This window comes from Rhinatrema bivittatum, chromosome 1 (genome assembly GCF_901001135.1).
Source record: "Rhinatrema bivittatum chromosome 1, aRhiBiv1.1, whole genome shotgun sequence".
NCBI classification, from domain to species: domain Eukaryota; kingdom Metazoa; phylum Chordata; class Amphibia; order Gymnophiona; family Rhinatrematidae; genus Rhinatrema; species Rhinatrema bivittatum.
This window is the reverse complement of record NC_042615.1, coordinates 746,514,569-746,529,414: the sequence shown is the minus strand read 5'-3', so window position 1 is coordinate 746,529,414 and position 14,846 is coordinate 746,514,569. Positions and strand designations below refer to the sequence as shown.

General features: G+C 40.1%; 1 protein-coding gene across 10 annotated transcripts in view; it reads right to left on the bottom strand.

The window, feature by feature from the left end:
• Positions 1-14,846, bottom strand: part of DAB2 (DAB adaptor protein 2) — a 259,005-nt gene that overhangs the window by 41,980 nt on the left and 202,179 nt on the right. For 9 of the 10 annotated variants that reach the window (XM_029578230.1, XM_029578240.1, XM_029578259.1 and 6 more), the window contains 5 exons: positions 10,809-10,871; positions 9,164-9,850; positions 6,967-7,138; positions 700-1,362; positions 326-426 (listed from right to left, as the gene is read on the bottom strand). In XM_029578230.1, the coding sequence (XP_029434090.1) occupies positions 326-426; positions 700-1,362; positions 6,967-7,138; positions 9,164-9,850; positions 10,809-10,871 (1,686 nt within the window). The remainder of the gene's footprint in view (positions 1-325; positions 427-699; positions 1,363-6,966; positions 7,139-9,163; positions 9,851-10,808; positions 10,872-14,846) is intronic. The other variant, XM_029578289.1, reaches the window with a different exon arrangement.

The window sequence follows — 14,846 nt, the reverse complement described above, 5'->3', positions numbered from 1 at the left end:
AAGTATATGCATAAGTTAAGATGCAGAAATTCCAAACAGCCAGTGTAACTTTGTATGAGTTAATCTGCATGCGTACCAGGTCAATTAATCCCTGAAAATTTTCGAAGCTAAAGTTATACGTGGACTTTACCTGGACATGCGGCGTTAACAAGTTACCTTCTCAAAGCCAGCTCTGCTTATATATTACAGCTGTGTGATCTCTCTCTCTCTTTTCATAAGCTGAATCACATTTATAGATCTCAATAAGTGCAATAGTGACTACAAAGTTTACAGATATGTTTGTATTTCTGGAATGGGAATTCTTATTTGCTCCTAGAGTACTTACGGAGGCTTGTGGTGGGACGCCAAAAGCATCAGTGCCAAACGGGTTATTCACTGGGCTTGGAGAGGGTAGAACAGTTTGTCTAGGAGCAGGCTTTGGAGGCTCTGAAAATAAAGAATCAGGAAGGAAAATTATTACTGCTCATCTTCCTTGCTGATTAGAATTTCAGCATTTCAAGGTGAATAGTTTGCTATGAAAAACATGTTTTTGTAATAAAAAAAACTAACTAAAAGCCAGGTCTGCCTTTGATTTCATACTTAGACATTTGTGAACAATTATTACTTATATTTAATATGTTGTAGAAAGCTCTTTTTTTTTTTTTATATTTTATGGTAAAAGTATGTGAAAACAAAAAAGCAAACAAAAAGCCAACTTACCATTAATGTTAGCAGAGAGTTGACCAATATCAAAATCATCATGATCAGCAGTGTCCTGAGGAATACCCACTTTGCTGTTGAAATAGCTTGAAAAAGCTCCAGATGTACTACCAGTGGTGCCCTGCTGCTGCTGCTCTCCTCTCCGTGCTGGCACTGCAGGTGGTTTTGTCAACTGGAAATCCTTGAACATCTCTTTGACATCCTTCCTCTCCCTTTCACCAAGTGGATCTAGGGCAGTGAAGGCATCACTTTCCTTCTTTGGCGATTCCTTTAGAGGTGCATGTCTAGGGGGTGGCTGAGGAGGAGTGGCTGAAGAAGAGTTAGAGGGCAATATGGCAGAAGGAAGCTGGGCAGCTAGTCTAGATGAGGAGAACATGTTGACCTGGAAAGGATTCGCTGTACTTCCTGGCTGAGTCCAAGCATTAGGCTGAGCAGGGGCAGACTGACCCCAGATAGGAGGCGACTGGGAAGGGAGTGGAACACCAAGAGATGTAGGCTGACTCCATCCTGGGACTGGTACAGTAGTACCAAAACCACCTGGTTGATTAAATGCTGCAGGCTGTGCACTTATCATATGTCCAGGAAGCATCGATGCTGGCTGATTGAAAGCTAAAGACTGTGGATTCCATACTGTGGTCTGAGAAGGGATTACTTGCAACGAACCTGAAAAAACAGAATAATATAAAAAATATGGCATATGAATGAATACTAATACAGATACAGGGGTTATGCAATAAAACTTATGCTGAACATTTTTAATTATAAAAGTTGGTAAAAATTAACTTGCACACTAACATTTAAGAGTGAAATTTCAAAGGTTTCATGCAAAACTAACATGTATGTTTATGCAAAATGTGCTATTTTACAAATATTCAGAGTATATGCATATTTTCAGATTTGTATATACAGGATTCTACTGGAAGGGGGAAAAAAGGGGGTGGTCTGGGATGTTCCAGGGTGGTGCTGAGAAATATACATGTGTATATATGTGAGTATATCTTATAATACACACATATACACTTTTATACTAAGTCAAATTGCTAATTGACATATGCAAGTGAAATCGGACTTATCTGGTCTGAAGTTTTTGAATGGGCGGTGTCTGTGAACTGGTAGGGACTTTGGGTGAAGTGCTACAGGCTTCTAGGTGAACTGGCAGACTGGTGATTTCACGTACATATTTGCGAAACAATATATGCATATACTTTATAAAATGCCTGCCTCCGTTTAATTCTGGGAATTTATTTGCGCAATGTAACAATTATTTTGTGCTTAAAATATACATACGCATTTATAAAATCGGTAGAAAAGCTATGCATTGCATACTTTCTTGCATTGGAAATATATGCATATACTGAAACATATGCGCATGCTTTCAGAACAGAAATGTGGTATTTTATAAACTGTGCAGCTCCTACCATACAGTTTATAAAATTTTGGCATTAATCTCTACGCATCCACTTATATGCACAAACGCTTTTTTTTTTTTTTTTAAGTCATTTAAAAAAGAACTCAAAACATGGCTCTTCAGGCAAGCCTTCAAAGACTGAATTGGTTAATTACACACTACATAATCATCCACTGACTGTTGTATATTTTCTCTGACATTTACAGGACGGTCCACGATTATCTCTCGAATATTATTTAAAAATGTTGATATCTAATATCTAACCATATTTTTAATTTACGACGTTACTTTCTGGTATCATAATCCAATTATAACTTTCACCCTCCAGGTAGAAAAAAAGAGATGATAATCCCTTTGTACAGGTCCTTGGTGAAGCCTCACCTGGAGTAGTGTTCAGTTCTGGAGCCCGTTATCTCAAAAAGGAAAGAGACAGGATGGAGAAGGTCCAGAAAAAGGCAACCAAAATGGTGGTGGGGGGGGGGGGGGGGGGGGGGGGGGGTGGTCTCCATTGAATGACTTATGAGGAGAGGTTGAAGGACCTAAATATGTATACCTTGGAAGAGAGGAGGCACAGGGGAGATATGATACAGACCTTCAGATACCTGATAGATTTTAATGATGCATGAACTTCGAACCTTATCTGTTGGAAAGGAAATAGTAGAACATGAAATTAAACTGCACGGGGGAACAACTCGGAACCAACATCAGGAAATATTTCTTCTTGGACAGAGAAGTGGATGCCTGAAATACCCTTCTGGAAGAGGTGGTGAAGACAAAAATAGTCAAAGAATTCAAAGGTATATGGGATAAACACTGTAGGTCCCTAAAAGCTAGAGGATGGAAATGAAGAAAAGGGTGAATGGGATAGGGGTGGGTAACCCACTTAATGCAATGGTTACTACCCTGAACAGAAGCACGGGGATTACTACCTCAACCGAAAAGCCTTGATACTTTTGACGCAACTACATCATTCTCCGCTTTGTAGTTGGGATGGGGGAAAAGGGGAATTGGATTCAGACAGCAACCAACACGGGTCAAGACTTATGATCTAGGGTATTGATATGCAGACATAAGAGAAAAAGCACAGGACTGCTTCTTACAGCCAAGTCTAAAAGCAAAGCAAGCAGCAGCGTTGTCTGAATTTTCAAGAAGGTTCCTCACCCAGTAAAAATGTTGCTAGCAGTAATTTGTTATGGGATTGACAGTGGCTTGGTTTTGATCGATTGTATATATTGCCCTCATCATAAAGGTTGGGGATAACTGCATGGTCTACCTTTAAGAGAAACTTTGGGGTAACCTGCATAGTGCGACAGATATTAGTATAAGAAGCTTACTGGACAGACTGGATGAACCATTTTGTCTGTTTCTACCATTTTTACTACGTTATTATGTATGTTTTGCAGAAAACTGGTAGCCATATAAAACTTATAGTAAAAACACAAAAGATGTTTTAGTATATAAGCTTTTCAGAGCTCATATACTGATAAAAAAAACGTCTTCATCTTCCTTCAGCTAAGGATGTTCGACTGCAAGGTACAAGGTTGCGGGCACTTTCTTTTGGAGGTCTTGTCCTGAGGAACAGTTTACCAGTAGAGTTGAAGGAGCTCACTGATCTTAAATAGTTCTGTAGGACTGTAAAATCTGTGCTGATTAGAGAGGCTTTTCTGTAGCTTTTAAAATGTATTTTTTTTTGTTTTTGTTGTTGAATGAATCTGTCTAGCATGATATGTTAATTATAAGTGGAATATAAGTGTTTTAATAAATAAATAGAACATCTTTTTGGGTGGTCCTTTATAAAGTATCACAACCAAAGACTCCAGTATTCTCCAAAACTATTACTAACTGTCTTACAGTAAAAGTCATATATAACACAAACATATTGTGAAATCTTCTTGGCAAACTCATTAGTTGAACATAGCAGTAAAAGCTGAGGGGGGGGGGGGGTTTATGATAGAGGTCTTTAAGATCATGAGAGGTCTTGAACGAATAGATGTGAATCGGTTATTTACACTTTCGGATAATAAAAGGACTAGGGGGTATTCCATGAAGTTAGCAAGTAGCACATTTAAGACTAATCGGAGAAAATTCTTTTTCACTCAACGCACAATTAAGCTCTGGAATTTGTTGCCAGAGGATGTGGTTAGTGCAGTTAGTGTTGCTGGGTTCAAAAAAGGTCTGGATAAGTTCTTGGAGGAGAAGTCCATTAATGGCTATTAATCAAGTTTACTTAGAGGCTGATGCAATATGGTGCACTGAGCCAAGCGCACTCTTAACGTGCAGTTAAACGTGGATAAAATAGGCGCTAATCAATCCACTAATGCAATAAGGGGATTAGCGCTTATTCAATGCGCTTCTAACGCGGAGTGAATGTAATAGCGCTCTTCACACGCAAATGCACATGAATGAGGCTATTAGGCATTCACTCCTAATGCAAAAAGAAAAATGTGTGTCTCCGACGCACATTTAACTGTCATCTATTAACGCCTGCGCATCGAAAAAAGAAGAAAAAGAAAAAAGAAAAGAAAAGAAAAATTTCCTTAGGGGCGGTCAGCTACGAAAACGGATGCTGATAAACCCGGCGTCTGTTTTCGTGACCGCCGTATGGTCACCCATCTCTGCTGCCTCCCCCGTCTTTCTTTTTCTCTCTCTTGTCACTTCCTCCTACCTCGCTCCTTGCAGAGAGGCAGCGCCTGCCCTCCCCATCTTCTCTTCACAGTTTCTGCGATTTCCAGCTGTCCAGGGCTTCCTGTTTAAAAGAATGACACCAGCAGCGGCTGCCTTGCCCCTCCCCTCTCCCGGGACCCTGCTAAGGGGGTGTCTTGCTGCCTTTTCTCCCGGGGACCGCCCACCACAGCCTGGGAACTCCACTCCTGCCACCGCGGGTCTGGTCTCCCTGGCACAGTCTCCGCTTCCTCCCCTGCTTTTCTTTTATCTCACTCACTCTCTCTTCCCTTCCCTGCTATTGACAGACTCGAGCCTGAGTCACGTGGGACGCCATGCAATAGGGGTTTTTAAACCAACGCTGGGTTTATGCTGTATGGCGGTTACGAAAACCGACGCCGGATTTGGGTTCGTGTTAGTAAGGATGTGCTAAGGGTCACGAGCGACCCCTAAGTTGAATATTGCATGGCGCCCCCTTACATAATAGTTACTTCAGATTATGGGATTTTATAAACAGCAGTTTAACAAGCTAAGTTTCTCTGCCTTCAGACACCATCATCCCCTGGGGTCCGTGCTCATCAGTCTTTCACCTCCCATTGCATGCAGCCCCCTTTGGATTTCCCCTAAGTGCATGGCTCTGAACTTTTTGGCACCGAATCTTAACTGCCAAGCCCTTCAACCACTCTTGCAGCTTCCTTAGATCACTTCTCAGTCTCTGCTCTCCTTCAGGGATGTCCACTCAGGCCTTTAGCACTTGAATATTTGCAACTGTTACTGGATTACTCCTACCTCAAACTTAGCACTACATCCAGCAGGTAGAACAGCAGCGGTGGCAGCCCATGTTTTCCAGCATTGCACTGCTGTTAGTCTTCTCCCATGTTCTGGAAAAATGATAATTCATAGGGATGCGCAATCCCAAAATTTTAAGTTCGGTTTTTCATTTTGGGCTTTTTTTTTTTTCTCTCTGTTCATGTAGACGTAAAATTTAAAAGTGCCAAAATCGCATGCAGGACATTGCGTGCATGGCGGATTTTAAAACCTGCCTACATGCACACGCATCTCCCAGTATGTGAGAATTTCACTGGGATTCTAAAAGGGGCGTGGCCTGGGCGTTCCGGGGTGGGGGCCAAGAGATCTGCACGCAAATAGTTAAGCGCCTGGGCGTGCGCCCAGGTCCAGTGCTTCGTAATTTAACTTCTGCTATGGAGGAGGTGTAAGTTTTAAAAAACAAACAAACCAGCCATCCCTGGGGGGGGGGGGGGGGGTGCAGGCTATTAAACTAGGGGGAGTTTGGAGGAATAAGCCCTACACTGGCTAAACTGCTGGACAAACTGCAGTTCATACCCGGGTGTACATAGCTGTGCGCACCCAGTTGCAAAACAGAATGCACACGTAGGCGCGCCCAAGCTATTTTATAACGTATGTGTGTGTAAGTTATAAAACAGCCACATCCCTGGGTTTGTGCCAACGCACATAACTTCAATGTGTGCCTGCACGCCCCTTTGAAAGTTACCATCCCTATGGGGCTTTTTGGGGGGAGGTTCAGTTTGTTTTTCTAACCATTAAAACACTAACAATCCTACCTCCTGCCCTGTAAAATTAAATCTGGTGGGGGCTGGGTCCACTCACACTCCCACTGTAAAAACAGAGCCCGGTGGCCAGGCCTACCTGGCTGGACCTCCCTAGAACCCCTCCCACTCCCGAAAACATTTTCTAGATCAGGGAACCTCCCTTCCACCCCACCCTCGCGTACCCCCCTTAGTGCTGGTCTGGCTAAAAGAAGGGTAAGGGGCAAAGTGAAGCCCACTCCCTCCAGCTTGGGGTGCCCTGATCTTTAAAAATGCAGTGACTGACTGGCGGAAGATGCCAAGGTGACGTCGCTTCAGCGCCTGTCTTTGGTGTGGCTTGTGCCATTACAATGTAATGGCCTCATTCATTCCAATTTTATCACTTGTTTTAAAATGAATGAATAATTCAGGTCTGCATCTCCCTGAAGTCATAGGACTCTTGGTAAGAATGCCAAGAAATATAATAATCCCTGTCAATAGAGATTTTAGTAATGTCTGTTGGAAATTGGATTATGCCTAACAAATCATGTCACATTATAACCATCCCTTAAAATGATTTTTTTGTAAACAACAATGCTGAATATAAATAAAAATATAGTTCTGAAATACAAAGTGATGCAGTGAACTGACCTAAACCTCCAGTGGGAGACACTGATGAGGGTGCGCTAGTTTTGAAGAGGTCCAGAGGATTTGTTTGAACCGGTGCACTCTGGGTGGAGGAGGCTGCAGTTGAAGCTGAGGCTGTGTTTGCTGTACTGGTCGACACAAAAAGGTCTGATCCAAATAAATCATTGGTTAAAGGCTAGAAGGAAGAAGAAAAAGATTTATTGCTAACATCTTTGGGATTGGGTCAACAATCCCTGGATCATCGTCACTTTGAATGCCTGGTTCAGTCTGCTGCCGCACAGAAAACGGGCTGTGATAGGAAGAGGTATGTCATCGTACTCTATTGATTTTAGCTCTAAACTGTTTGGAAATACAGATGCTAGTTCTTGGTTCGGCAAATACTGACCAACAACAGCAGCAACACAACAGTAATTCTTTTACCTTTTAATGCTGATTTGAAACACATAGTAACATATTTGTGTCTCAAACACATCTATAAAATAGGCTTGTATGGAAGTTTCTTGTATGAAATGACATTTCAGAGTTTTATAAAATGATAACATTAATGTTTCCTGAAAATCTCTTGATTGGTCTCAGCAGGGGAACATGTTTTAATGAATATTGCTCCTAAAATGTAGCTCTTGTCAGCTAGCCATTAAGGCCACCATTTTTTTTTTAAAATAAATTACAGAAGGCGGTTTCCTTTGCTCAACGACATGAACTCCATATGCAGTTGGCAATGTCTGTTATTTGGGCTGACAAGAGTTCCAACAGGAATGCTGACACTGTACAAATTAAGTCAACCTACTTACCACTATTACTGAGCTACGGCAGCATTAAAATAATGGGGAAAACATGTATTTAGTGAGAATCAAAAATACAAATGAGCATGCACATGCAAGCAGAAAATGGCAGGTGGTCTGCAAGGCAAATTTTAGGGTGAAATGGATTGGCTCAAAGAAAGAAATATTGTTACCAGGAAAAACACAAGTTCAAACTGTTCTACCAGTGCCCAAAGTCAATGTCACAGTTTGCATTTCAGTGCAGAAAACTACTCCTGTGTCAAGATAGAACAAGATCACGAAATAAAAATATAGGTATTCCACTCTAACAGAAAAAATGGCAAATATTGTATAGCTGCCCAGAGGTTTTCCATACCTGATGGACGATGCTCTGGAGAATCACTATTCAGTCCCAGCTGTTATGTTCTTTCAACAGCAAAAATGTGCATCAGCATCCACTACCACCATGGATGGTATTCCAAAGTGGATTCATCAGGTCTGTCTTTGGAATTTTGCTACACTTTAATAGTGCACTGCATGTAATACTGCATTAAGCAGGCTTTGGAATAAGTCTCTCTTCCAATACAAGTTATCTCCATCAATTAAAGAACATCAAAGTTCTGACTTCAAACAGAATATATGACCTGCAACTCTGCTGTAATGCATACAGGAAAAACTAGATGAGCTCTACTGTGACGGGATGAGCAGGGATTGGAGCTGATGCGCTCATGTTCTAAGGAGGGCGGGAATACACCTGCCACTACCATGGTGGCCCCTGCTGGCAGAAATGTGACACTGAAGATCCCATGCCTTAATCTGGCAAGTGAGGGAATGTAAGCCACCCAGCTATGCCACCTGGGAAGGTGAGTTTAAATAGTGTAAGTGGGGGTGGGGAGAGGAAGAGTAGCACAACTAGATCCTTCTAAAGCACAGTTTTTCCTTTTTTTTGTTAGCTCCTCTGTCCCCTGTTTTGGCCTTCCAATGCTGTGCTAGTTTTCTCAATATATTCCATATATTTTTGGAATCAAAAGAGTCATGTGATGCCTGCTCAAAGTTCTGATATGGATCTTAGATTTGTTATTGGAGAATAGAGAGGTGACATGGGATTTTGCAAAGTTTTAAACACCAATATTCTCCCAGAAGTGAAGCAACCCTCAAAATAATAGAGTTCAACCTTAACTTTATCCGCCAACTGAATCATGCAAAAATATTTTGCTAGTGTTGGTTTAATGCTCAATAGTGATCTATTCTTTTCTCCTTTTTCTAACAAAGGTGCGCCAAAGGATGGCTTAACTGAGTGCTTGATTTTTGCTTTATGAGACCTGAAAATATTATTTAACCTAATACTATCATCTTTCCTCAATAAACACATTATAGTATTACATTATGCTCTGCTTAAAAGCACTATAAAAAAAAGACAGAAACAAATTGCCGTTCACCTTCACTGCTCTCCTGCCCCGTCCCGGCTTGGTGCTTTGCGGAGGAGGGCTAATGGTTATGGAGTCTGGTGACATGGACTGGACAGGGTCTGCTTTGTGAATGGAGTTACTCTCTGAGTCCTGTGTCACTCCATTTGGTAGACACTGTCCTTTGGCAGAGTTTTCCAAAAATGGGTTTTGTAGAGATTTGATCAGAAAACCATTCTGCACACTTTCATGAGCCCCGTTCTGACTCCTTGCTGAGGGTAGTGCGTCATTGCCCTCAAAAGGCCATTGGCCTGTCTTTGTTTCTTGTTTGCCAGTTCTGTTAGAAATCTGGTCAAACTGTTGCCCAAAATAGTCCACATGTCCATTTACAGCACCATTACTCACTGAACCATTCAAGATCAAAGTTAAATTTTCTTTGCTCTGATTTGAGGTTTGTAAGCAATCAAATGAAGATGAAATTGTTGATTGGTCAGGTGCTTTGAAAGGATCATCACTAAAGGGATCTGGATTGGGGGTAGGAAAGAAGCTGAGATTGGCAGAAAAAGGATTTTCAGGCAAGAAAGGGGACTGTGGTTTTGGTCTAGGAAGTGAGGAAGAAGCTGTGATGATGCCATTCTGTGAGAAGGGATTTCCTTTTACACAGTTCTGATTGGTGTCGATTTCAGTGTTCAGATCCACTAACAAGATATCTTTACTTTCCTATTTTGTTGGAAAGAAAAGAATTCATGGTTAGTTAACAAAACAGTGTGCATGAGCAAACGTATTCACTCCTCTAGCTTATATAGTTCAGCAAGAGAGTCATGCCTCCAACATTATAGGGGAAAAAAAGTTCTATTACAGTATATTATGACACACAGACATTCAAAGGGTTCATTTTTACTGCATAACAAAAGGAGAAATGTGTTGAAAAAATGCTGCATCTTATTAGAGTATCACATACCACAAGACACATTTTCAAGTATTTTAGAAGTTTGGGGCTCTATAAAGACATGAAAATCTTAAATCCAATCCCATTAACTATCAGTAAGATGTCCTGCTTCCTCTGGCTGGGAAGGCATGCCATAAAGAAATGATGTTGCTGCAGATGAGTGACAGATGTATAAAATGTGGTTTTTACCAGGAAGTTTATTCCTCCTCTTTTGGCTATGTTTGTAACACTTGACTCCCCAATGGGTTGGAATGGCAGGGTATTAATCTCCCCCCCACCCCCAATATTGCATACACTTTCAATCACAAAAAGGCCAAAAATGGATGGCTCCATCTGTACATTTGAACTTAGCCAAAGGTTGAGAATGACATAGAAGAGTGGATATTTTTAATAGATGTGTGCATTTTCCCAATTCTGCTAAGCAGTGTAGTACCTGTCCTTGAGGGGCACTACTATACCAAGACAGTTCCCCCTTTGGAGTATTAATTACATTACTGTATGAAGGTCAGAAGCATTACTCCTTTAACGTGTAATAGGATCTCTTTACTAACTTGTGGTGCACAGTGATGAATGCTGCCGTGCATGATTTACCATAGCTTTCATTGTTGGCCATACATTAATGTGCATTGCAGTTTAGTAGACAGACCCCATGGTTTTGGTCTAAGTTACCTACCTTTCTTTTTAAATGGTGGCTTTCGGCATGTTAATACACAACAGATCTTTACTTACTGTTGGGCTATTGAGGTCAGGCGGCGTAGACATATCGCCAAACAAATCCATCTGGTCAACACCCTTTCAAAAGAATGGACTTATGTTCAGAAATTGTTTAACATGACAAAAAAGTATTTGTAAAGTACTTGTAAATGCCATATTTATCTGCTCTCCAAAACAAGTCATGGCTAGAAGTTGACCAGCCCACTTTACTTCTATAGAGGGGATAGTCATGCTTAAAATTGAAGGCAGCTGATTGTCCAATCAAATGAATGTGTCCCAAAAGTAAATGAGATATTCTTGACTTGAATAATAAACTGAACAAGACTGGTCTGGAGAAAGAATTTTGCTACTGCTGGGAGCTTGTGGCAGCAGTGCTACTGGAACGCATCAGTACCTCCCATCATGCTAACTAGGGAGTTTTGTGACATCACAGATTTTTCTGCTGCTGGCACAAAACTTCTAGCAGAAGTGAAAACACTTCTTCAAAATATGGTAACTCACAATCCACTTAGGGTTAAAATCATGAAACAGGTGCATACCTTCACCAGTATGAACAATGAGCATGGGGTTCAAAATGATGCATTAATCGTGGCAGAAAGTTTTAAGCTTTAATACCACTACAACTGCACAACTAATCCTAGTGCAAAGTAAACTTGCTGCAAACATATTTTGATAGGATTCTAACTGCAGGGTAAGTAGTTAGGCTCAATGTCTCCCTATGTGGCACAGCATGGACTCCTAAATGATTTCCATTGTATAGCAGTTTTATCACAAGCTTTTACTGAAAGTCTGGGCTAGCTAGGAGTTCAGCTTTCATTATTTTTATGATAGGGTATGGCAAAGACGACAGTCAGTAAGATACTTTCATCACCTTGCACGATACCTTTTCATTTTGCTGAAAGGATCTTATGTCCAAGTTGGCATAATTTTAACTGGGTGCTGGAGAAGGGTGGAGAGGAGAGGGGAGGGAACAGCTGTCAAATTTGTCCGTAAGCAGATTTTCATATTTAAATTCAATTTTATTGGCAAAACACGAGCAGGTCCAGGAGATGTTATATCACAAGTAGCTCCAAATATATTCCTTCCAAATAGTTTAGGCTTTCTTCATGCCGACTAATCTCTCTGGGGGCAAGGTCTGGCAGGTGACTGTACAACACTGAGTCCTATCGGTACTTCTTTATTTAAAATCTATTATATACATTTTATGGCTTATGCAAAATACAATCACACCTCTTCCCAAAAAAAGGAGAAATAAAGGTGAACACATAGTTTTCTGTCTCAAACTATCAATAACCCAGAAATTAAAAGCAAGCTACTCTTGAATATCACAAATGATTCTGCTGAATTCTTTGCCTGTCTTAAAGGTCACTTCAAATGCATTTCCTTGCTTTGGATGCATTTCTTTTTTTTTTTTTTTTTGTGAAATGTGCTTTTTCTTCTGCAAATTTGCAAAGAAAATGGATTTAGAGAGAAAAGCCATGTTTTTTTGTACAATATGCTTCCTCTTTAAGAACTGCTACCAGAAAAAGCGAGCATACTATATAGCTAGCACTAATCCTTCTGTCACCTAATCCTAACCAGTCTCTTTCCTGACTGCGCATACAATGTTTGACAATACATTGATTTATCTAAAATTGTCTGTACATTACTTTTAACTGCAGCAAAACAAGGAATTTTCTTTTAAAGGTATATTTATTCTCAACATAAAGTATTCTTTACTAAACCAAAAAGTCCCCCCAAAAGACTCTGTGGTGGTATTAGACTGGACTACAAAACTTTCCTTTTTCCACTTTAACCTGTGCTCAGCATCCTACTATTGACACTGGGATGATGAAGAACTGTGCCCTGGACTCTGTTTTATGATCTATTCAGTTACTGATTTTAGGTCTCTCCCCATAAGTAACTTCAATGTATGTTTCAAGTCCTGTGATAAAAATTTTCATAAACTGAAGGCACTAAAATATATAAAACTTACAAAACTTAGATTGTAAGCCCTCTGGGGATAAAGAAATACCTACAGTACCTGACTGTAAACTGATGTGATATCTCAGATCGAATGTCGGTATATAAAATAAATAAATAAATAAAATATAAGATCTGCCCTGTTGGCAGCAGTAAGGAATTTTAAAAATAAAAAATAAAGAACTCCACTTTTCCTATCGCATTGATGTTAAATGGGAGAGATTTTCACTGCATTGCACTGTCCAGGTTTAGTGTGCAACTTTTAGAGGTTTTTCAAAGAGTCACTACACTGGGTAGTTTACCTTTCAAAATTTTCCTACGTTATGTGGATACAAAAGTACCTCGTACTTTGCACCTGCTATTTGTCTGGCCAGGATTGCGAGGGAGAAATGATGTGCACAGGCGAACATACAATTTTACGTGCATGCTTTTCCTCCACTCCCAACACTAACATGCCCCCTGAAATACCTAACTGGAAAGCAGCTAAATGTAGCCAAACTATGAAAGTACATGGCGACATTTATGGCAGTTTTCTCGCCCAAGGGTCTAGATACATACCGTAACCCTTTGGTTAGATGCGTACATGCACTATGACCTGTCTTAAATAGGGACAAAAGGATGTCTCAAAAAACACAAATTATTTTTTGTTCAGTGGCAATATTTTTCTGGTCTTGTACTTTAGAAATAATATAATAAAAGCGACTGAAATAAGTCTGGGAGCTTGAGGTCAGCTGTACTAGGCATCTGTACATAGACAATGAGCGAAGCCCTTTGGTACATCAAGCTATTTGTTTTGTTCACTGCATTTCTCCAAGAATGATACGAAGCCATTACTTACTGAACCTGCACATCATTATTTATTTATTTATTTATTTAACAGCTTTATATACCGAGGTTCAGGTAACAGAGTTACTAATCACTTCGGTTTACATTTCAACAAATTACATTGACAGTATAAAGTATAACGTCTTACAATGAACAGGGTGAATGAAACTTGGATAATATCTTACAATGAACGGGGAGAATACAATTTATATACAAAGAACTTGGAGGAACAATGTGTATAACTGCTAGGACTGACATTATAGCACTCTTCATGTTACACATAACACCTCAGTAGCTGTTAAGCAGTATACATGCACCCAACGCTAAGGAGAAATACAGGAAAATGTTAGGGACCAAAAAGGTCACTCTAACCATTTGTTATTGATGGACATTTTGTATGAAACAATCATACACTGCGTCTCACTCTCAGCATGCATTCTACATGGATTTACACTGACTGCTTACAGGTTTGATCAAACATGTAGCTAAATAAACTAAAATTCCCTAATCCTGTGTAGCAAATTTCAGGAAACAAAAGTGGACATGCAACACCCGTGCGATTTCAAAGAGATCACAATTAAAAAAAAAAAAAATGTATCCAAATTAAGAGCGATCTGGGGTGTAAATAGGTGGTCTCTCTTACTCTGATGTTATTCCACCCTTAATTTTGTGTTAAATTTATGATAATCTGCAACATTCGTTGGTTCTACTGTGAATCTGCTACAAGAACTTGTGATTAGCAATGTTGACGTCGGTGGCATCACAGTGGTTGCAGACCTGTGTCTAACGAAAGCACAGACTGCCAGCAATTTACAGTAGTTGGCAATATTCCATAGTATCCTGGTGCAATGGACTTTTATATGAAATTTTAGTATTCCTTTTCTGCCACAGTCACTAATTCTTGAACCAAAACACTGGTCAAAAAACAGAATACCCTGATGGATTTGTAGAAAAAAAAAAAAAAAGAGCAGCCTGGCAGTCTATCATCTGTTTCCACATTTCATAAGCGCAGGCGGGAAGCACAGTACAAATATTTGCAGTCTAACTGAGGTGTAAAAATATTTAGAAAGCTTGCATGCCAGCCAAAAGTTTTAGGAGCCAAGCAAAATTATTTTTCTAATAACTTTTTAGCTTTGTTTATTTTTAACGTTTTTGCATTGCTCTGCTTCAGTCTCGTCCTCAGTTTGGTTCATTTTAACATTTTATAAGCAACATTGCATAAGGGTAGATTCCTTGGAAGGTGTGGAAAACTCAAGGTGGGAATTT